General features: G+C 36.6%; 1 protein-coding gene across 6 annotated transcripts in view; it reads left to right on the top strand.

The window, feature by feature from the left end:
• The window catches only part of CUNH14orf39 (chromosome unknown C14orf39 homolog), a 34,903-nt gene that overhangs the window by 4,540 nt on the left and 8,267 nt on the right, over positions 1–22,096 (top strand). For all 6 annotated transcript variants that reach the window (XM_017807702.1, XM_017807695.1, XM_017807700.1 and 3 more), the window contains 11 exons: positions 201–257; positions 3,039–3,165; positions 7,460–7,549; positions 11,288–11,472; positions 11,931–11,973; positions 12,394–12,514; positions 13,681–13,775; positions 18,631–18,770; positions 19,218–19,297; positions 21,337–21,422; positions 21,511–21,575. In XM_017807702.1, the coding sequence (XP_017663191.1) occupies positions 201–257; positions 3,039–3,165; positions 7,460–7,549; positions 11,288–11,472; positions 11,931–11,973; positions 12,394–12,514; positions 13,681–13,775; positions 18,631–18,770; positions 19,218–19,297; positions 21,337–21,422; positions 21,511–21,575 (1,089 nt within the window). The remainder of the gene's footprint in view (positions 1–200; positions 258–3,038; positions 3,166–7,459; positions 7,550–11,287; positions 11,473–11,930; positions 11,974–12,393; positions 12,515–13,680; positions 13,776–18,630; positions 18,771–19,217; positions 19,298–21,336; positions 21,423–21,510; positions 21,576–22,096) is intronic.

Raw genomic sequence — 22,096 nt, 5'->3', positions numbered from 1 at the left:
ATGGAGAGGGGTAGTAACAGCTATTTAATAGTAAAATTGCTATTTAGATATTTTGTTAAAATAATTGTTAATCAGAGTTTGTGCAATTAATGCTGCACAGCATATGTTTGTTTCACAGCTCAACTCATATATATATATATATGTATTTATATATATGTATATACATGCATATATATATCTGGGTTAATTTTCTTCTTAAGCTTTCCAGGTAGAACAAGGTTCTTTTGCTAAGGAACGTGTGAATCAACAGATAAATTGTGAGTAGTGATAAATTATCATTTTATTGCATTCTGAACACTGATTTTGTTTCACTAGTCTCGGGACATGTTCCGTGTCTCGGGGACGGAAGCAAGCTGAACAATGAGAGCTGTCCCGTGTCCTGCTCTCACCCTGCCTCATCTTTTGCCATCAATACTTGCTCATTCTCCCCAGCAGACTTTGCTTTTGCTCACGACTTTTAGCTGACGCCGTTCAGCTGCCTCATGGACAGCCAGTTTCATGCTGCGCCATTTCCTGCTCCGACTCTGCAGCTCCTCACAGTCACTGGCAGCTCTTTGATTCAGCTGTGCTTGCTCAATACATCTGCCACTTGCCTCCCTTTCTTTCTGCATGTTTTTTGTTCTTTCCAGAGTTGGACCTCTGCCTCACTGCCTCTTCTCTCTTTCTGTTTGCTTAAAATAATGAAAGTTCTCTCAGTTGCTACTACCTACTCAAGCCTGGTACTTTTTTTTTTTTTTTGCAATTAAGCAGCTGGTTTTTTTATTTGAAATTCAAAACAGTAAACCCAAAGAGAAAATCTTGCCCCACATCAAATTTCCACACACCCCCAGGACTTACACACTGGCTTTTTTTTTAACCGTGCTACTATGTACTAATTTATAGGAATGTCTGGAGAATAGTTTCTCTACCACAACCAATGTGAGGACATCTGTCCTCACCACTGGTACTTCATAGGTAGATATTGAAGCTCATAACCTCCAAGAAAAAGAATAAGAGAGAATTCTGGTCTGATGGGTGTTCTTTTTGATTATAACATTTCCAATGATCTTCGCTGATATGTCCGAGCAAGTACTTATTCATTAAGAAGATTATCAGTATTAAATTGAAACATCTTAAACATAAAAACACCTGTAACACTAAATCTGGCACATCTAGAGGTCTGGTTTAACTCTTCAGTTACATAATTAAACTGTAGACTTGAGGTTTTTCTCAACATTTATGCAGGCTTAGGGTAAATGGTCCTGTTCTCAGGGAAAATCCAAAGGCTGTGTAGTAGCATGGTATAGCTGCTTGTGTTCAGTTCAGAGATGCCTAAATATCTGTAAACTCACAGCCAACACTCAGGCCTTTAACAGTTTGGGTTAAATCTTTCAAAAACTTACCAAAAAATAGTGACACTGATGTAATTTTGTCTCTGTGTGAGTATTACTTGGCAGAAGAACAGCTGTAGCATTCAGCCTCGGACTGTTGGTGTGAGATTCATCAGGCTATTTGGATACAGTCCCTTTTTTTTCCAGTGGAGGGAAAAGGCACTTTTAGGGTGTGATTTGTCTTATCCTGAAGAAAGAGTTTAAAGTAGGTTAGGTAAAGTAAGCTTTAAAAATGTCAGCTTGTCTCTGCTGAACGTACCTGCAGCCATGGGTGTCTAGTTCTGCAGTAGGTGCCTGCACTGTAAAGTTGGTGAGATGGATCTCACCCACCAGGTCCTTGGGAAAGCAAAGGGTGAGTTGAACAAATCACAGAGGTGCTCATCTCTAGAAAATACTAAATGAAATGTTAGGTGCATATTTTGTTAATATAATTATGTCTTGGTAAATCTCAAATCACCTACAGGATACTGCCACATACATGTGTGTGATTGAATTCCATCTAGGGTCACCTACTCTGGCATTTAGTGCTTCAGGGTGGCAGTGATAGCAAGGGATGATTTGTGAAAGCTTGTATGAAAAAAAAAAAAAGAAGAAATAAGAAACATAGAGAAAAATGAAGTGCACCGAGCTGTGCTCATTGCACTGCAAGGTGAGCAGGCACGATAGCTCTCACAGCTTTTACTTGTGAAAGAGAACTGATCATGTTCAGCAACGTGGGTTCTCTCCTAACCACTCACTCAGAAAGTGTTATCAGCTGTCTGCTCTCAGAAAAGGCAGAATTAAGTTTGCCTTCAGCATCTCCACAAATATCAAAGTCCTTGAGAATTTGTCATTAGAAAGCTTTTTTTTATTAATTAACCTGTGTCCTGTGTTAATGTATCATACACCTTGAGTAAAATTCCTTTTTATTTTATTTTATCTGTTTCTGTTTTCTGCTAATTGTTTATTTGCCTTTAGTGATGGTTTTGTTTTTCCTTTCTTGTAGTCAGCTTTCCCATTCAAAACGTTTGGGTTTCTGGACTTCTGTAAGAGAAAACAAATGTTTGGAAGAGTGTCCTGGTTCCAGCCAGGACAGGGTTAATTTTTGTCGTAGTCAGAAGGGGCATGGCCAGGATTCCAGGTTATTTTATACCTTTCTTTAGGGAGAACTAGGTGGTTTGAAGTGTTTCAGAGGGAACACTAAATTGGGGAATACCATTCCTAAAACACAACAAAGAGACATTTATCTTTAGCAACTCTTGTACTTCAATCAGTCTCCCCAGTTGGAAACATTCATGAGGGCAAAGTGCCTTTACCTTGGTTTCCCTGTGTGCCACTTACAGTGTCTGCAGACACTGAGGACTGCAAGAGCTCAGCTCTAACTGTCCAGAGTGCTTTGCTTTCTGCCACTAATTGTTACTTCAGTTTTCTATAGAGAAGCACAAATAATTACTTTTTCTTCCAAAGCCAATCTCATGATATTAGATGATATCAAAGGTATTCACCATGCAGCTGAAAATCCCTAAGTTTTGACTCACTTTGTTGTTGCTTTGCTTAATTCCAGGCTGTCCACTCACCTGGTGCTATGGAGATTAAGTATTTTGGGAGTAGAAATTTTTAATATTTCTGAGTGTAGGCTTTATATTTCGTGGATCTGCTGAATGTTTACTTTTTTGTTTTTAATTTTAGCATATACCGCCGAATTCGCAGAAAAAAAGGATAAAATTGCTAAGTTGGAGGAAAACATAAAGAACGGCAATGAGGAAATAGCTGATTTGAAAAAGCAACATGAGAGCAGTAAGAAGAACTGTAATGTGTAAGTACAGTTTAGGCTGGACTCTGAGTTATGCCTGGCAATAAGGAAGTCAGTGGGGAAGTAATGGAAAAATATGTGTGTGTGTGTGTGAGTGTGTGTTCTGACAGGAGTGATGTTAAAGAAAACTTTAGGATTCCCCTATTTTTTTCAAACTGTAAATCTTCAGTAAAAAAAATGGCAGTATTACCCATCCCCTGAGAAAGTTAATCATAGAAAATCAGACTACATTTAATTTCAGATTAGTTTTTTAATTAGAATCAGCAGTTTTCAGAGATCACAGGTACTGTCTTTGCAGCATGCTGAAGTATTTATGGAGTAAGGGAATAGAAACATAATTTTTCTATATTTGGACGCATCTGAGCTCTGTCAAATTTGAACAACACTAAGAATACTCTTAAAAAAAAAGTCTTCCTGACACATCTTTGTGTGCTTCTACTAGCAGATTTTAGTATGATTTTTGCTCCATGCTGCAGAAATGTTCTAACAGGCACACTCTTTTGCTGAATGCAATGGGCTGCTGTTCACACTTTTCTTTACATAAATTTTTGTGTCAGATTATCAGTGCAAGTTTTAGATGCAGATCACTTTTGGATCTTAGTAATTAGAAGCTTTTCAAGGAGCAATTTGGCTGTGAGGAGTTTTTTCTTCCTGACACATAATGTTTTGTTCTCACAAATGGAGATCTCAGGTGTTTGTAGGGGTAGCTAAAAAGGCAAATGTGTATTTGACTCTACAGAGGGTTTGGCCCAGGTGATAAAATCCACCACAGTGTTCATCTCTCCACAATCTTTCTAGTTCCTCAGCAGCTGAAGTGATGATTTCTTGGCAGATTCTGTTTTGTTTTCTTGCAATTCTATATCTAAAGGTAAGTATTCAATAAAAATATCTATAACATACATTTGAATTTTTTTTTGGTTTTGGATGTGAATGGAGAGTGTGGGTGCTTCTAAAATAAAGAGGGAAGTAAAGATGGCATTAGGGTCCTTTCTGGTTTCATTTTGAACCCTCAGAAAACAGAAGAAAGAATGAAATCATTAGTGAATGAAGTGGTTGTAGTGGCTGGCTGTTTGAATGGATAACCATACCATACTTGTTTGTAGCTTTATCATAAAAAGGGTTAGGAAAAAATTTGACCTTGGCAAGAAAATTCCATTTTTCCATCACATTCTTGCCCCCAATGGAGGATAAAATGAACACTTATGTAAGTTTATGAAACTCCTCACACCGCTTCCTTTGATATCTTTTTTGCAAATCACAAACTGTTAAATGATGCAAATGAAATTAAAAAAATGGATTAAAAAATTAAGGGTAGAACGAAGGATCTGATCTAAATTTTAATCGTTGAATTCACTGGGTTCTGGCTCAAGTCCTACAAAGAATAATTAATGGCATTAGTGTAAAGAGACTGAAAATGAGAAGTGACTCATTAATGAATACATGTATTCATAGAAGGACAATGCTTGCAGAAGAGTAGAGGCTTTGTGTCTTAAATTATTGGAAATGTCATTTAACAACACACTGAAAACTGCAATAAACAAGCCCTAGTTGTAAGATCAGACAATTAGAGCACTTACACAGTAGAATCATCCTAAACTTCTAAAATTTGTTCTAGTTGACACTCCATCTATACTGGACATGATTCTAATGTTGGTTTTGCAAATTCAAATATTGTTTTGGAGTCACAATCGCCCTCTCAGCTGACTAATTGCCAGTGATGCTCAATAGAGCTCTCAAAGAAACAGTGTTTTGTCTGGGTTACTAGACATGATCATGGGTGTATTGAAGCAGATTTGAAGACTTTGAACAAAATAAAGGATTCTTATATTCAACAAGTCTATAGAAAATATGATATATTGGAATAATACCTGAAAGAAATCCATATTGGTCTATGTAACAAAGAACTGGCACAAAATGAGCCAAATGAAACATATGTTTTTAGACAAGTGATGACATTTTGCTAATATTTAGTTTCTTGAATGATTCAAACTGTAAATGTTGATCCCAGAGCAGTAAGAAGTAGTGAAATACTGCTGGTGGAACCTATTCCAATTTTATTGTTTCTCTTACAGTTTTTAAATTTGGGTGCAAGGATGGTGAGATTTCATGGAAATAGAAAAAACATAATAAGAAAAAAAGCGGGATGAGCTCAAAATGTTGTTAGTTTGGAAAAGAAATCGTTGTCTTGTCCCTCTAGCCAAACTACCAAATGACAGGATAATGTTATTGCTCGCAGATTAGTGTGGACAAAGATTTTTCTTTATGCCCTGGCTGATGAAAGGAAGGACACATAAATGTGATGTGATCCCTGGGACAGTGATGCATTTAGCAAACTGGTAGATGAGCTACTTGAATCCTGCATACCTTGTGGTGCTCACAAACCAGTGTCCTTGTACTGTGTGTTTTTTGTATGTCCACAGAGTAGATGTGAACACATGTAACACATGGTTTGTACTCTGATTAATAAAAGCTTTTTGACTTTTATATCACTTGGATATTTTTTCCTCCAAAGAAAGGGATGGGGGCTTCTGAGTAGAAGAAGAAGATCACAGTGTTGGTGTGCCAGCACATTTTTATGTTGGTTTCTGCTTTTTAAAAAATCTGACCCTTTAGAAATTCAGCTTTCTGCTGCATTTGCAGTAGATATGGTGAAGTAACATTTTTTAATTACATTTTTAATCACCAGTGGTGTCAAACAATTTGTGCCCACAGTGCTAAATTTCCTGAGAGAGGCTGTCATTCCTCAATGAGCTGTTTTGTTGACAGACTTTACTGCTGTTACAGATGTTGGTTGTGTCTTGTGTTGTCTCATCACCCGGAGTTCAAGATTATTTGACTTCAGTTCAGCAAATTAATTGCCAGATCTTTGCTCTTTATTTATTTCCTTGATGGAAATTGCAGTAAGTCAGCTGTTACTGAAGCCTCTGTTTTATTCTACCTTTGGAGTGATTGTTCAAATGGACTTTCATACTTTGTGTGATTGGATGTCACAAACCCTCCAGCTTTGAACCATGGGGCACATTCATATCCAAAAATGCCCTTTACTTACCCTACTCATGGCTATGCAGTGCAAAGTGAGCTGTATGTCCTCAGCTGCTCTCTGAATTATTTGCTTTTTTCAATTGCAGCCTTGTTCTGTATTGCCATTTCTCCCCTCCTCTTTGTTCATGTAACTGTATCTCTGCTGTTCCAGCTTCAGTCTCGTCAGTCCTAATGGATCTTTCCTTCTATTTCTTCAACATTTAGCTTTGATACTCTCTATGTATGTGTTCCTAAAGCTGGGGGTTCTGTGTGCATCTCCTAGGACAGATAGCTTCTCTCAAACTTCACTGTAGGTGTTAGTGCTGCCTAGGACAGCTTGTATTCTGGACTAAGGCTGAATATATAGATCCTTTTAAGTCCTGGCTAGAGAGAGGTTATGCTAATTTTTTCTACAGTAGATTCCACTGGAGGGAGCATGTAATTTCTTTTCACTGGCAGTAGGATCTCTGTCCCACTCCAACCCAGCCTGTTCACACGCTCCTTACACTATATTTTTTTTTTTTCAGGCAGGATTCTCTCTTTTCAAACACCTTTTTATATGCCTCTCCTAAAGTTCACACCTGAATTTCGCTTGAATCAGAAAGTCTATCTGTCTCTCTTTCTAATATTCCCACACCCAAGGAAGAGGTATCTCTAACACCTGGGTGTTGAGAAAGTACTGTTAGTTTAGTGGTCGTAAGTATTCCATGAAGCTGCTGTGCTTTCAGTACCTTCTACAGCATCCTGCTCTAGGAAAATCACTTTGGTGTTTTCTGAGCAGCACTGGCTTAGCAAATGGAGGAAATTCTGTTTGTGGCTGCTGCTTGCATTTAGGTATGGGGTGGGTGTTGCTGATACTGATGAGAATGAAGTTCTGGGCATCTCCAACAAGAAGATTGTACATATCTAAAGGATTTACTCATGGTGCTCTGCTGAGTACCAAATAAGTGGATTTTGATGCCTCATTGCTTAGCACTAGGCTCCAAAAAACTGTGTGAAGCCCATTCCATTCATTCCTTAAAAACTGCTTTGTAATCTTAATTACTTTTATATATCTATTTTAATGAATTTGCAGCTTTAAAATCTTAACAAAATAAATGTATGCACATGAAAGACTTCTGTACTAAACCCATTTATGTTTGACTTTCAAAACATTAATGAATTATTTGTTCTAATAAGCTACTGAAGTAACTTTACGTCTTATTTTTTGAATGGCTTTTTATTAGAAAGGACCCCTAATCTGCTTTCTATTTTTTTTTTTTAACTTTCTCCACAGTTGGAAGCCCACCTATAAAATTCTTAGCAAACATGAAGAATACGTGAAAAATGAACTTGAAGCTTTAGAGGAAGCTACAGAAAATGAGAGGTATCTGTGGTCACGTGAGATGAGGTTTCTTATTAACCTGACTAAACCCAGCAGTCTGCATCACAACTTGTTGTAAACTTTACAGGACAATATGAGTGACTGAATAACTAAAAGGATTTTTTGGCTTGCATTATTATGAGGTCATATCTTATTTTGTAGTTACTAATGGAATAGGATACAATATGGATTCTTCAGTTGCTTCCCAAATGCCTATTACAATTTTTCAGAACATTGTCCAATTGCCTACTGTTTCAAGAAAAGCTCAAGAAGTAAAGACAATTTTTTCAGCTAACGATTAGAAGCATTCAGATAGTTTCATGCTTTTCTTTATTTTGGAATACGAATTGTATGTGATTATTAGAATGTCCAAAACCAAGTTTTTGTGTACTGCTGCATATTTTTCAAAATAAACACAAAGCATGCAAATGCAGTTCTGTTCAGTAAGTGTCATCTCAGGTGTTTCATCTTCATTAACTATATTCTGCAGCCAAAAGAAATTATGAATTGTGCAATGTAGCTGCCTACACTCGGTGAGATCAAGAGCAGTCCCTGAAGATTTTCACTGAAAGGTTCCAAATGTGCTGTGCCAAAGTAGCCCTCCAAAGTTTTGTTTGAAAGAGTAAAACAGACCTTCATTTTAGAGAGGCTGCTCACCTTCACTGATCTGCACGTGAGGGGGAAGAGGCTCCTTAGCCCTGCAGCGCAAAAGTCATGGCAGACCCCTCTAGATATCTAAATACCAGTTTAGAGTCCCAGATTTAGGTGATTTAAAATGTTGGCTTTGGGTCTTTTGTAACTGTTCTTTCTGCCAGTTGTCCAAGACAGCAGAAATAGCATGCCTGATAGCCTTTAATTAACTCAGTTAGTAGCTTATCTGTCTTCTTCCTGTTCAGAGCTCTAAATTTGGTGAAAAATAAGGCTAAATTGGCTTTCTATGAGTATATGATTAAGCCATTTTGGCTTTCACTAATTTGAGCTGACAAGCCAAAGAAGCATTACTTTTAAATTGCTTCTTTAGATAACTAGTTTCAATTCCAACATGAAAGTGTTTGATCTGTTTTCCTAAGCTTAATTGTAAGACATCGTGACTATAAATCATGAAATAAATTTAATTCATATATTTTTCAAAACTTTCCCTCAGATACAATCCCTCTGCACTGAAGCATTTGATGATATGCTCAAGTCAGCTAAATGTGCATTCAGCAAATTCTAAATATTTAAATTAGGAAGAAAAATCAGTATATTTAGAACTTTATGAGCTGAATGTGCTTTTCAGCCTGGGAGTTGTGGGCACTCAGGACATGCTTCTTTAGATGGAAAGATGTTTTTAAAAGATGGGCAGATCAGTTTGTGTTTAATTAGGCACTTACGTAGGTTTTACAAATGTTCCACATTTTTTCATTGTTGTTGGTTTCAAGAACATAGAAGAATGCTCCTATGAACTGGAAGTTTATCCTGAAAAAAGTGATCTGAAGAAGGAAAGAGAAATAAATTGCCATCTACATAATGTTTAGGGGGTTTGTGAGCACTGCCCCTTTCCCATTGCAATTAGATTAAAACTTTTTCTGATGACTTTAATGTGAACAGTGCTGAATTCCAAATACTTCTGTGTTATCTGCACAAACTGTAAGATGCAAATTACTTAGGAAAAATATTAAAAGCAGTGACAATTTCTTAAGACTACTACACTATATATGGCTGTAAATATTAATCTGAGAAAAATAGATTCTGGGAAAAGAATATAAAGTTTTAGGATTATATTCAGAAGCTTGAAATGTTATCTGCTACAACAAATTATTTTACTTATTTATATTGTTTAAATTTATTTGTAATGTATTCTAAATTTTATATTAGCAAATTTTTTTTTCCTCAGCTAGTTTCGTAGCATTTATTTAATTAAATAGAATGGAATATTTTTCATCTTTCATACCTGGGAAATTTTGTACATTATACAGAAATATCAAGTAAATCAAGAAACTTAGATTCCTGAGACCACTTGTGTAGAAAAACAGATAGATTAGTGTAATTTTCTATGTGAATTTTGGGAAGTGTCAATTCCTAGCTTTCACAGTGTTGACCGACCACTTCTTTCCCCTAAAGTGTATTGAACTTCAATCAGTTTAACAGGAACCAGTGCCTGGAGTGTAGTTTGATCTGAAAATTAAAATCTTCCTGTTTTTTGCCCCGTGACTCTTGTTTTCCTTTTGTAAGAGCAGAATTTTCTAGCACTGAGTTCGGACACGAGTTTTTCTCTCTTCCATTGTCTGGGATTGCCAGCGGGCAGCCAGGACTGACAAATGCAGCCTTTCAGTCCTGCTGCAATTAAGTGATTAGTAAAAGTTTGAGGTAAAATGTGTTCCTTAGAGAGAAATACTGTCTGCTTTGCAAGCAGAGAGAGCTGTTCCTTAATGCAGCCTCTATTCATGGGGCAGGTAAAGAGGTGGCTCTCTGGCTTTAGTTGCTGTTGTTAACCATAATTTTTTCCATAAAGTAATTTCTTGCTAATCTACGGATGTACTAATAATTTAATATTTTTTAATTTGTCCCTCTGTATTGCTCACCTAACCTTTTCCTACAGGATGACATCTCCTTTACCTGGCCTATTGTAATATCAAGGAACTCTGTGTATTATTTCTTTCCCAATTAAATGACTATTTAGTGTTAACAGCGTATGCTGGATGTCTGTAGCTGTGATACCTCTTTATTAACATACCTCATTTATTAACCTCTTTATTAACTTCATATTCTTTTCCCAAAATCTGTTTTTCACAGAGCAGTATTTATGGCCATCCATAGTATAGTGGTCTTAAGAAATTGTCACTACTTTAAACATTTTTCCTAATTAATTTACACCCAGCTGTGATACCTCTTTATTAACATCTGCTATCACGCTCTTATTATGTATTTTGCACATGTCTAAATTTTATCCTTTATGTGATGAGTTGCATCCTGTTACTTCTGGTATTTGTTAGTTTTTACAGTATAATTTTTAAAAAAGCTGATTGAGAGTTTTAAGAATGTCATGAACATTAATTGATGTTACCTACCTTAGTAACTCATAGCTGTGTGCTCACATGATGCCAGTGAAATTATATTAGTGTAACATTAATTTACAGGGCAGCCCTACAAGAAGCTGAGCATTCTGGCTCTTTGCCATTTAAACATTTAAGTGTTTGCTTAGCCTTAAGTGTGAATAGTCCTATTGTTTTAGTGTGACTCACATGTGTGTTTAAGGCTTCCCTGAGTCAGACTGAGATTACTCAGCATCTCCTTGGAGGCAGCTCTTGGTCCAGTGGTGCATCAGGCTGCTCTAAATATGGGGTGTTTGGCCAAATTCTCTTTAACTGTAAGTTTGTTACAGTTCCACTGAAACTGAGGGAGTTGTGCCAATAAACACCAGCAGAGGCTTTGGCCTGAAGTGAGTTTCACGATAATGACACAGGAAAAAATATGTTTGTCATCTGCCAGGCTGACTTTGAATGTGCTATGGCCTGCATTCCTTTCAGAACAGTGAGGTTTGACCGGTTTTTACATCACAACTGTGTTCTTTTTTACATACAACACAGTATTCCTTGAAAATAGCTAGACAATAAAAAATAAAACCAAAGAGTGGCATATTAAATATAATCTGACTTTTTTTTTTTCCCATCAGAGCTGATGCCACAAACTGATAGTTTTTTTCCTTATGAACAATGACTTCGTGTGGAAAAAAATTAAATTACGTGTATATTTTTATAGGAAAATGTATGAGGATTGCATAACCCAGTATAAGGAGGTTTTGGAGGAACACCACAAAAAATATGCAGAGACTGCTCTTGCCCAGAGGCATTGCAAAAAAAAGGAGGAAGTAGAAGAAATCCAAAAGAGAGTTTTGAAACACTGGAAAAAATACAAATGGAAGGAAGATGCTTGCTTGGATCTGGGTACTGCTCTTATCAATGCTTTTACACTAAAGCCTATTGGCAGTGCACTGCACATTAAAGGTGTCATACAGAAGTTCTCTCATTTTCCACAGTTTCCTTTAAGCTAATAAAATATATTCTTTGTGTTACACTATTTTTGGGAAAAAAATCTGTAGCAAAGAAAAATTTAGAGTATATATAGTAATATTCCTTTCTTCAACCCCTAAATGTAATGGGGAGAGGTTTGTCATTGGGGTTCTTGGGGTAAAAATGTTCTAAGAATCCTTTAGATCGAGGCTCTCAGAATTTTAAATTTAATTTTAGTATCTTTTTAGTGCAAGTTAATGGCATTACTGTTACACTGCAATTTCTGTTATCTATAGTAAGTAACGTGCTCCTGATCTATTAATTTATCTTATATTTGTTAAGAAAATTAGGTTTGTTAACTAATGTTCTGAAATTAAATTTTATTTCTGCAGAGGCTGTTCCTTTTAAAGCTGTAAATGATTGGGCTGTACACATGTATCCTTTATTTGTAATGTTTGTGCAGTTAGCAGGGAAAAAAGTTTATATTTACCTTTCACAACTTTCTATTAGAAAAGACCAATTATTTATATATTTATCTTTAGAGTGGCAGCATCAGCATTTCTCTGTGAGAAAATCGAAGGTCAAATAATACACTTCAGTTTAAATTTATGGGAGCATTTTCCAGAGAGAGAATAAAAAATTTAATTTAATAACTTATCCATGAAAACTCTTTGTTTGGGAGAAGGTTAACTGAAGTTAGATTTGAAGATTTGGCAAAGAAATGTAGATTTGTCAGAGCTTTCTGCACCTCTGGCATTTGCACTTATGGCACAGAGGGGTCAGAGATCTGATGGTATCCCTTGCCAGAAAAAAAAAAAAGCATGTTGTTCAAATATATATTCCATAACATGAAAGTGCATCTTCGAAGCAAAAAACACAGGAAATGTTACATCTTGCCACTGTTGCTGCACAAGAATTCGTCAAACTGAAAAAAGAAGCAGATGAATTAGAAATGAAGATTGGTTCCTTAGAAAAGGTAACTGTATTTTAATTTTATTTTCTAGAAATACACGTTATGCAGTTACACATACTGCCATTACATTTTCTGAAACACAAAAAAAAGTGGTGTGTTTTCAAGCACACAGGCCAAGAGGATGATTCCAGTCTTATGTTTCTATAGCATCACATATGTTTTCTTAGAGAAGAGGGGTCCATGAATGTAAAGGCTCTCAAAGCTTGCTTTCTGTTGACCTCAGCCTATGCCAGAGTTCCTGTCAAGGCACTGTGTCACGAGGACTTTGGTGTTATCTCAAGAGAAGACACTTGAAAACAGTGCAGGGACACTCCTTGGTGAGCCCCAGGGCTTGAGTGTACAGCTTTCACAGGCCCTACTGGTTTTTAAGGGTTTGTGTTTAACTAGATATGCTTTACAACAAGAATAATGGAAATTCCCGCTTTCCTTCTTTTTCTTCTTTTCTTTTTTTTCTTCCCCCCAAATAAATGTGTGGGTATATAACCCTCAGAGTTAAAACTGGCTGATTTTAGACAGGGGATCAATACAGTTCCACTGACTAGAAGAAGCACTGATTTCAAAGGGATGGCCTTCAAAAAATAAAAGGGATTTTATCAGTGCAGCAGTTGGACCCAGTCCTCTGTAAAAGGTCTGTTTTAAGCCTGAGTAGCCCAGTAGGCCAATCTTGTAAAGGTTTAGTAATTTTTTTATAGCATTGCATCTGGGTGCTTTTACCTCTGTGAAACAGCTGATCAAGGACTCCATTTACTGCCTCGTGCTGATGGAAGCATGTTGTGCACAGGTGGTGCCTTCTGGTTTTATATTTAATATTTAGTGATCCTGTTCGACACACACAGTCATAGACTAAAGTTCCTAAGGTGGTGTGTGCTATGTAAACATACAGCAGAGAAGGGATGAGGTGAATTTGCTTATAGCTTTGAAGGAGACCATGTAGGGAGCTCCAGGTTCTGAACAGATGTGCAGTGCCCATGTTCCAAAACTGTAAGAACTGGAACAAACACGGAAGTTCCTCTCTTTAACCTTGTTTTGTTTATTTCTTCAGAATGTCTTGGCTGCAAAAACTCTACTACTGTGCAGTGATTCGTCAGATTTAGAAAACTTTCGTAGCACATAGCTATAATATTTAAAATTTTGTCAATTTTTATGCTATTTGTTCTTCATCTTTTAAGAGACTTGAAGCGGCTACAGAAGATCAAGATAACTCTGAAATGATTGAAGGAAAAAATCAAAAGAGTCTCGAGAAACCAAAGGAGTTTAAAGAAAGGTGCACTTCAAAATTATTTTTTTCCTTGCTTTTGTTCAGAGTAGTATCTCAGCATTACACAGAGAGTGCTACAAAACACAGATTGTTGCTAAAAATGAAGTGGCAAGCTTCTCTAACCCTGATCATGTGATTTAATTACGCAATTTTAAAAATTTTATATTTCTGGGGATTAAGAGGGTGGCGAATTTTGATTTTTGGAAGCTCAATGTATCAAAAAAAATACTATTCTAAAATATTTTGTAGAAACCTTTGCTCCTCAGCTACTCTGAGAAATCTGTATGAGTAGTGTTACAAGTTTTGAATGCAACTACAGTGACTGTGCAGTCAGAGATAAAATACATAACAGAGATAAAATACATCAACTCTATTAAATGCATATTTGGGGAAAAGAGTCAGGGTTCCACAAGTCAGTTGTCTTCACCTCTGAACTACTTCAGAAATTTAACTCTTAATTTAGTTCTTAAAAACAAGCATGAGTGAAAGTTTCATAGACAGGATTAATGGCTTAGTAAATTAGTCAGCAATCATTTACAGCTGGGACTCACTTTAATTTGAGCTCAATTACAATGACTGAAAATCACCATCAGGACTATATTGCACTTATCTGGAGTCCTTGTGGATGTTGAAACATCTCCCATTGAGCTGACACTTCTAGATCAAAATCCACTTTAAAGCAAAAATGCGTCCAAAAGATTTTGTCTGAGTGATTTTATGCCATGGCGCACTTGAAAAAGAATATTTTTGGGGCTTTAAACAGGGATTTAGTGGAATATATCTGTAGAAATATGTCATCCCTAAGATCCTTTCCACGGGGATTTTTTAGTTCTTTAATATCTCCTTACCTACAAATCACACTGATGATTTTTTTTTTTTAAGCCTTTACACCCGTTCTACCTCCTTATGCAAGCTTTTATAATTGGCAGGAACAGAAACACGGGGAAACAAGAAATCCCATTAGTTTTAAGACAAAGCGAAATAAAAGATGGGAAGCATTCCCTTTGAATTTTCAAAGAAACTCACGTGTGTTCAGTCTGCAGAGCAAAAAAAAGCCAATTAAGGACTTATTATAAGAGGCAGAGGTCTGTGCTCTGGGTATGGAGGTGTAAGAATCCCTCAGACAGGCTCCTCGTGGAAAGGAATCCATAGGGTGCACTGCCAGACCTGCCATTTCTACATTTATCTCCCTGTCATGGAGCCTTCAGGTGCTTGTACCTCCACCTGTAGCTGTGTCTGCATTGCACACCAGCAGATCTTTTTGGGGCTCTTACTGAAGCAATAATTCCATGGGCTGCATCATGGATAGAAGGTGGGGTAAACCTTTTACACTACCCTAACTCACAGTGCCTTTTAACCTCCATGTATGCACTCCTGTGATATAGCAAGTGTTATCAGACCAGAACCTGATTATTAATTAATAAGTTTTTCCTAGAGTAAATTTTAAAGGGTTTTGAAGTTTTTTATGTCAAAAATATCCACAACATAAAGGCCTGTAGAAAATGGCATAAAATGGTTTTTAAAACCCCTATTTGACATCAATTTATTAAAAGAAGTCTTCACTGGAAAGCATTGAAGTAACTGTTTAAATAACTACTGATGTTAAAAATGAGCATATTATGAAGCTGTGAGCATGAACACTGTGAGGAAAAAAAAACCCAAATAGAAAATATATTGGGAAAATGAGACGTGAAATAAAACTTTTGCAGAATCAAGACAATGTACAAAAATACAACAGCAGAATGTGGGTGCCAAAGGCTGTAGTTTCTTGAGCTGTCCTGCAGTCACTACAAAGATACTACTGAGCAAAGAAATCTTTGTGAAGAGGAGATATCTTCATCTGCCACAAAATAAGCAGAAAAAAGGGAATTGTACTGTGAATCTCCGTTAACTGATCCAGACCAGCATGAAACCAGCAGCATCAGGGGAAAGAACTAAAGAGAGCAATGAAAGCACTGAGCAGAACGATGTACAAATTAATACCCACGAAATGCTTTAGAGGGCTACAAGACAAGAAACCAATTGCAAGTCAATTAATAGGTGCTGATTTATATGTTCTCCTTTGGGCAGGAGAATGGAAGTGGTAGATGTTCTTTTAAAAGGCCTGGAACCTTTTAGTTGGAATCATTTACTGCTGGCTGGTCAGTTATTGATAAGGCTGAGTGCAAAACACAGGTGCCTCTGCTCATACCAGCTGTTCTCTCTGATTTGTGGGCTTTCACAGTTCACCAGTTACACTGACAGTCATCATAGGTAAAATTTGGAAATCAAGAGTTCTCATCAGCCACCAAATAAGACTCAACTCTTTTGAAGCCCTAGTCTTGATTTCTCAATTAGAGATTATATTTATTATGTAGAAAGGCTGATATCTTGAACTGTGCTACAGCATATATCATGTCCATTCTCTCTGCTTTTCTAAAATGTTTGAGAGAGCTTTACTTTCATTATTCTGTAATTCTGTATTTATTCTTTTTCCGATTTGGTCATATATTAATTCCATTTCTTATGTTCCAAGAGAGAGCTTTTTGCTAAAACTTCACATAAAAGATATCCCATGGCAGATTATTGCTGCTCTTTCAGTACCTTTGCGTTACAAGAGATTAATTTTTACTGATCAAAGAAAAAACTTGGTAATATAATTCTTGGAAAAGTACTTAAAAAGTTGTTTCAGGACTTCCAATGTAAACATATATGAAGAGGCAACCCTGTGCTCACCAAACCTCATAGGCAGTTATTAGTTACTAGTCATTTAAAGTCCTGCTTCCCAAAGGAATTGCTGGCATTCTCCTCATGAGAATACTGAACATGACTTCAGGAGAGTCTTGTAAATACCACAGGAATCAGGTGTGATTCTTCATATGTCTGATCAAATACACTCGATTCCTATAGTGAAAATGAAGTAATATTAATCTTTGGGCTTTGTTATGCTACAGTGAAGAAACTATTACTAAGAAAATGCCACTTTATTTTGATTTAAGAATATCTATTTTTTATTTACACTTTAAAAAACGTTCCCTGTTTTGCAGTATGGATCAAGATAAAGATTTTTTTATCTACTCAGATGTCTACTAACAATGAAGCAGAGAAAGAAGACAAATGCTCTTTCTTGCCGCTGCAATTTGGACTGTTTTGAGCTTCAGTTTGCAGTTTGATTTTTCTTCCAGTGGTTATTAATTATGTCAGAGAAGATGCCCATGGTTTATTTTTCAACAGTGTTTTTGGGGAGGGAAGGGAACAGCTGTATTGGATATGCATGAAGTTTAACTGCGAGCTCTGTTACTCAAAAAGTGCATATTTAAGAGCTTCTGAGTCTGGTTTGTAACTGCCCTTGATACATTCTTCTGGATAGATATGCGTTGTGAAAGAATATTTTTTATGGAGAATATGGAGAATATATTTAATGGAGAGTAAATCTTTAGAAAGGTAGAGTTGTCTGTGAGGCTTTACAGGAGCACATGGAAAGTGACTGCAAGAACTTTTAAAAAGATAACTTAGCATCCTAAATTCAGTGAAAAAAAAAATCCAAAACAAAAGAAAAAAAAAACCCCAAACAACAAAAACCCCCACCCTTATTAGACTGTCTCTGGCAGTCTAGCTGATGACCTTAACCACTGCAGCCTTGTTCCATTGATCTTTGAATGATGATTGTGGTAAAGTGGTCGAATAAGCCACTTTGAACAAAGTGAGGCAGTTTTAGCCAGAGTTCTGTGCTTAGCTGTGTTTGGATTTCTCCTCCTCTTTATGCTCCCTGCATCTGAATTTAAAGATGCACCAGCTGTATACACATCTTATTTCCTGTAATATTCAGTCTTGACACAGGTTTATCTACAATCAATGTAACTAAAAGATACAATTGTTTAAAAAAATCTCTAATATTCGTAGGGTTTTTTTGATTGCTGTGTTAGGTGGTATATGGTTTGTATAGTTTGTTAGCTCTCAGTCCAGCACAGCACCAGGTGTATATGTAACCACACATGAAAATGGTCCTTTTCATCAGAGTTACTTGTCTGAGGTGCATTCACAGTTTTATGTGAGCACAGGTATGGATAAGAGTTTAATGTGTTAGGCCCATGTATCTTAACCAGTGCTTCTAACTGGTATTTTTTATTAGTACCGCTAATTTTATTCCACAAGAGCATCCTACATTTTATCTTATTTTTGTTTATGGAACATTTCAAGAAGAACCAACAGACTGACTCAGTTCTTTATTTGTTCTGACCGGCGTTGTTCAGTCAGTAACAGACCAGATGTTGTAGCTAGAAGCACAGAGGCACTAGGCAAGAATGCCAGAGAGAAAATAGAATAGAACTCATTATTTTAAAAAATGGTAAACGTTCCTGTGCCAAATAGCCACTTTACCCTTCATTGTTCTGCTAACCTCTGTCTTTCTCCACTGTAAAGAGCTATTTACCCTACACAGATAATTACCCCACAAGTGAAAACACTTGCTGCAGTTTTCTCTTTTGTGTATGTGTAGTGTGAGTATTCCAGACAATCTCAAAGAGAGAGAAAAAGTGTTTTTAAATGTGAAAATGTGATTTCAGAACTACAGTAATGATGTACTTTATTCAAAGTGTCAAATTTCAAACTACTAATTCTTTTCTTTGATACTGACAAAATTTAAGTCATCAGTGTTCTTATGATTGGCTTGTTACTACTTGGTGGTTTCTTTTTTCAGTGATATTCTCTGTCTGATATTATTTAAAGAAAACGTCAATTTTTATCAACTACTGGTGCTGAAAGTGGTAGAACCTCACTGACAACATCCAACTCCCTTGAAAACTACACTTATTTGAAGCAGTTATATTTTATGGTTTCTTTTCTCTTGCAACTTAATGATTTTAAATTTAATTCTGTTTAGGATGTTTGAAGAGCCTGAACACTCACCTTTGCCAAAAGAGAAACATCAGTGGTGTAAACCATTACCTGTCCTACACATTCCTCAGAAATTGGTCCAGTCTGTACAGAGTATTAGATTCTCAAATCAACAACCAGAAACAGGTGCAGTGTGTTTAATGATTTCTCAGTGAGGATTTTGGATTATTTTTGTGTACATGAATGGATGATGCACAACAACAAACCTAGTGAACTGCTCCTACTGTGACAGCTGAAGCCAAGTTTTCAGTGGAAGTTGGGTGCTTACCCGTCTTTATGTTCAGGAAATCTTCTGTCTGGTTCCTCTTGTACCTATGCAATGAGTAAAGTAACATGACAGATACACAGATACATGCTGCCAGAAAAATCTGAAACATGCCTTTAGCACTGTTTGCATTAGTACAGCAAATATAAACTATTATTTGATTAATACTTTCATATTTTGTGATAATTTTCTTTTCGCTCTGTATCGAAAGGAAAATTTATAATCGTTGTTCCCAAGTTTAGTTTAACAATGCCATGCTTTGGATACTTAATCCTATCGAAAATATTACATGATATTTATTAATTTAGGGAGAGAAGACAAAGAAAAAACAATGGAACTTTCAGTTGCCACTAGCAGTTCCTCCAATCTTGCAGAAAATTTGTCAGAGGTATGTAGCTCTCCCACTGGTAAAATCGTGAGATTGTATAATCTGGTTTATGTGGTGGTTTAAATTTAAAACACTTCAAACATGCCTTGTGCTATAATATCTTACATGAAGCCTGCCAACCCTGTAATCTTGGTAATCTGCTATTATTTGGTAATGACAACAAAAATCTTTCTTTGCTGCCTTTTCATTCTGAAAATATGTTTGTTCTTGCAAAGCATTCTCATGTCAAACTTGAGGTGCTCCACCTTTCCAACTAATATTGGGTAATAGTTTTTAAAATTTAGAATAACCTTTGTAGATTCACTTGGTTTTATGTAGCAAATTTTTGGAGCTTTAAAGGAGGAGCATAATCTATTACTGATGACTTGTCAGCCATCTACTCCATAATGAAGGATTTCATAAAGGACTAAGTGTGCAGGATGCTGTACAGGTGTGCCTACAGTTAACAGCTCAGTTCTGAGGTTTAACCAGAGACAAAAATCTGGGCTGACAGGAATAAAACCATGAACAACCTTGCTTTGTACACTGCAGGAGTCCACAAGTCCATTTTCTGTCTCTCACCCGTAAGCACAGATTTCATATGGCATTTTTATGAAATGGTGAAGTGTATTTGTATCTTAAATATTCAAACACAATCAACCAACCTAGAAACAAGTTGGAGGAACAGCTTGCACAGTTGTGAAAACCACTAATATTCTCACAGAGAGCAAGGGCATTGAAAGGAGCAATAGATTGTTAAGGTATTGAAGGAGTACTCAGATAAGGGAAGGCCATAGGAGACAAAGTAAATAATTTGTGATTGTGTTTGCTGTGCAGAAGCTCGGGGAAGCTTCCATATCAAACCCTTCTTTCTAAGGGGCACCTCACTCATTCTGTTTAAACCCAAATGTTATTGAACAATAAAAATCAAGCTAAAATTAAACAGAACCAGTTGTGATTTTCTTAAGAATTTCAAAGGAACTGAAGGACTAAGCGAGGGAATCACTACATGGTGTCGAGTGGAGCTTGTGGGAGAAGAAAGTGTCTTCCTAATATAAGACAACACGAAGGGCAGTGGCCAGGCTGAGTGGAACGAGGCCAGAAGAAATTTCAAGCAATTCTCATTTGTCACTGGCTGAGGGAGTTGGACATGACAAGGATGATGGAAGGGGCTGTTGCCAGGGTAATCTAGAGATGAGGCTGGAAATCTAGGACTTAGAATTGCACTAGACAATACTGAGAAGCAGTAAGTCAAGGTTAAGAGAACTTTCAGAAAGGATGATGACAACAAGGAAAAGAAGATGGAGAATGAGGCAAAATAAGATTGGAAGAAAGGTTGCTATGCTTCAGAGAAGGTGTGCTGTAAACTTCAGGAGTTGAGTGGCAGACAGATAATGCAGAACCAGCCCTTTAGTCCCCTATCCTGAACTGAATTCAGATTGATACATTTTGTAAATTAAAAATAAACCAGAACTAGATGCTCCCTGTGAAATAATGTTTTATCTGATGCAGAGGTATAGAACCCTGGTGCCACTCTGCCCTTAAGGCACAAAGACACCCTAGATATAAGAGTTAGGGCTTTTGATCTGATAAAAATCTGTGAGGTGGGAGTACTTCCATGTTTTCTGCAGTTTTTCAACCCACACATGAGATCTGTGCTGACTGAGACTGATGTACATGCTCACATCAGCCTTCAGTGGCAGAGGCAGGCCTGGCCCAGCCCTTTTTGTGTTGAGAAGCAGCAGCAGCAAACCTGGATAAAGTTCGTAAATTACATAACATTATTTGTGTCACAGAGAAGTTAATTAGTCACATTTAGTTATCAGTGCTGTGACTAAGACTTTATAAAAAATTATAGAAGTGATTTTGGGTATCATTCTGTCAAAATGTAGGTAATGGAAATATAGGCAAAAAGGTAGGTAGGGTTTTTTTTACATTGCCTGATCCTTAATTCCTGGTTAAAAGAAGGGATTTCCACAGTGTGAGAAGAAATCAAAGTGATACTGTTGATGTGACAATTTCATTTGCTGCCTCTTTTGAATTTTTCTTCTGCCTTTTAGATGGTTATTGACACCGCAGGGACCAATAACCCCAAAATTGCCCAAGTTCCATCAATAGCAAGCATACAAACCCCAATGAAATTCAGGTAACTTTAATAAAGTAGTTTTCATTCTTAAGGCTGAGGTTTTTGGAAGTAATTCATATTTAGACAAACAATAATTTTTGTCTTTTAGAGTGACAAATCCTCCAAAGCAGTTGACTTCCAGTCAGCAGTTTGAGAGTAAAAAGGCAGTAATGGGTAAGGTACCACTGCAATTTTTTTTATAAGGCTGGATCATATAATTCTATGGACCAAATTTTCATTCTGGTGTTAAGAGGGCCACCATTTGTATTCCTTTCCCACTTTGATTATTTAGTTCAAACTTTGAGTATAGCAGACAGGCAGATTCATTCTGCATTGACCATTGCCAATGAATGGAAGCTTCCAACAGCTCCTGTAAATTCTTACTCTAGTCTCAAATTACTTGGGTAAAATGAAATCCAGTCTCAAAATCTGCCCAGGAGGCATGAGAAAATGCAAAGAAAAGGGGTATAATAAACCCAGTCATTTAGGAATCTGGAATCATCACATTAAGATTATTAATGACAAAAATTAACTGGAGAAAAACATACAGAATATTTACAGAAACAAAACAGGGTAGTTAGAAACACACAGTTTTTGAGATTCCAAGGCACTGAACTTCAGTTTAAATATTTTTTTTCTAATTATACTGCCAATTTAGATGCATGTAAAAGGTTATAATCTATATTTTTTTTATA

Source organism: Lepidothrix coronata, unplaced genomic scaffold (genome assembly GCF_001604755.1).
Source record: "Lepidothrix coronata isolate B3197 unplaced genomic scaffold, Lepidothrix_coronata-1.0 Scaffold19, whole genome shotgun sequence".
NCBI lineage: Eukaryota > Metazoa > Chordata > Aves > Passeriformes > Pipridae > Lepidothrix > Lepidothrix coronata.
This window is presented reverse-complemented; position numbering and strand designations above follow the sequence as displayed.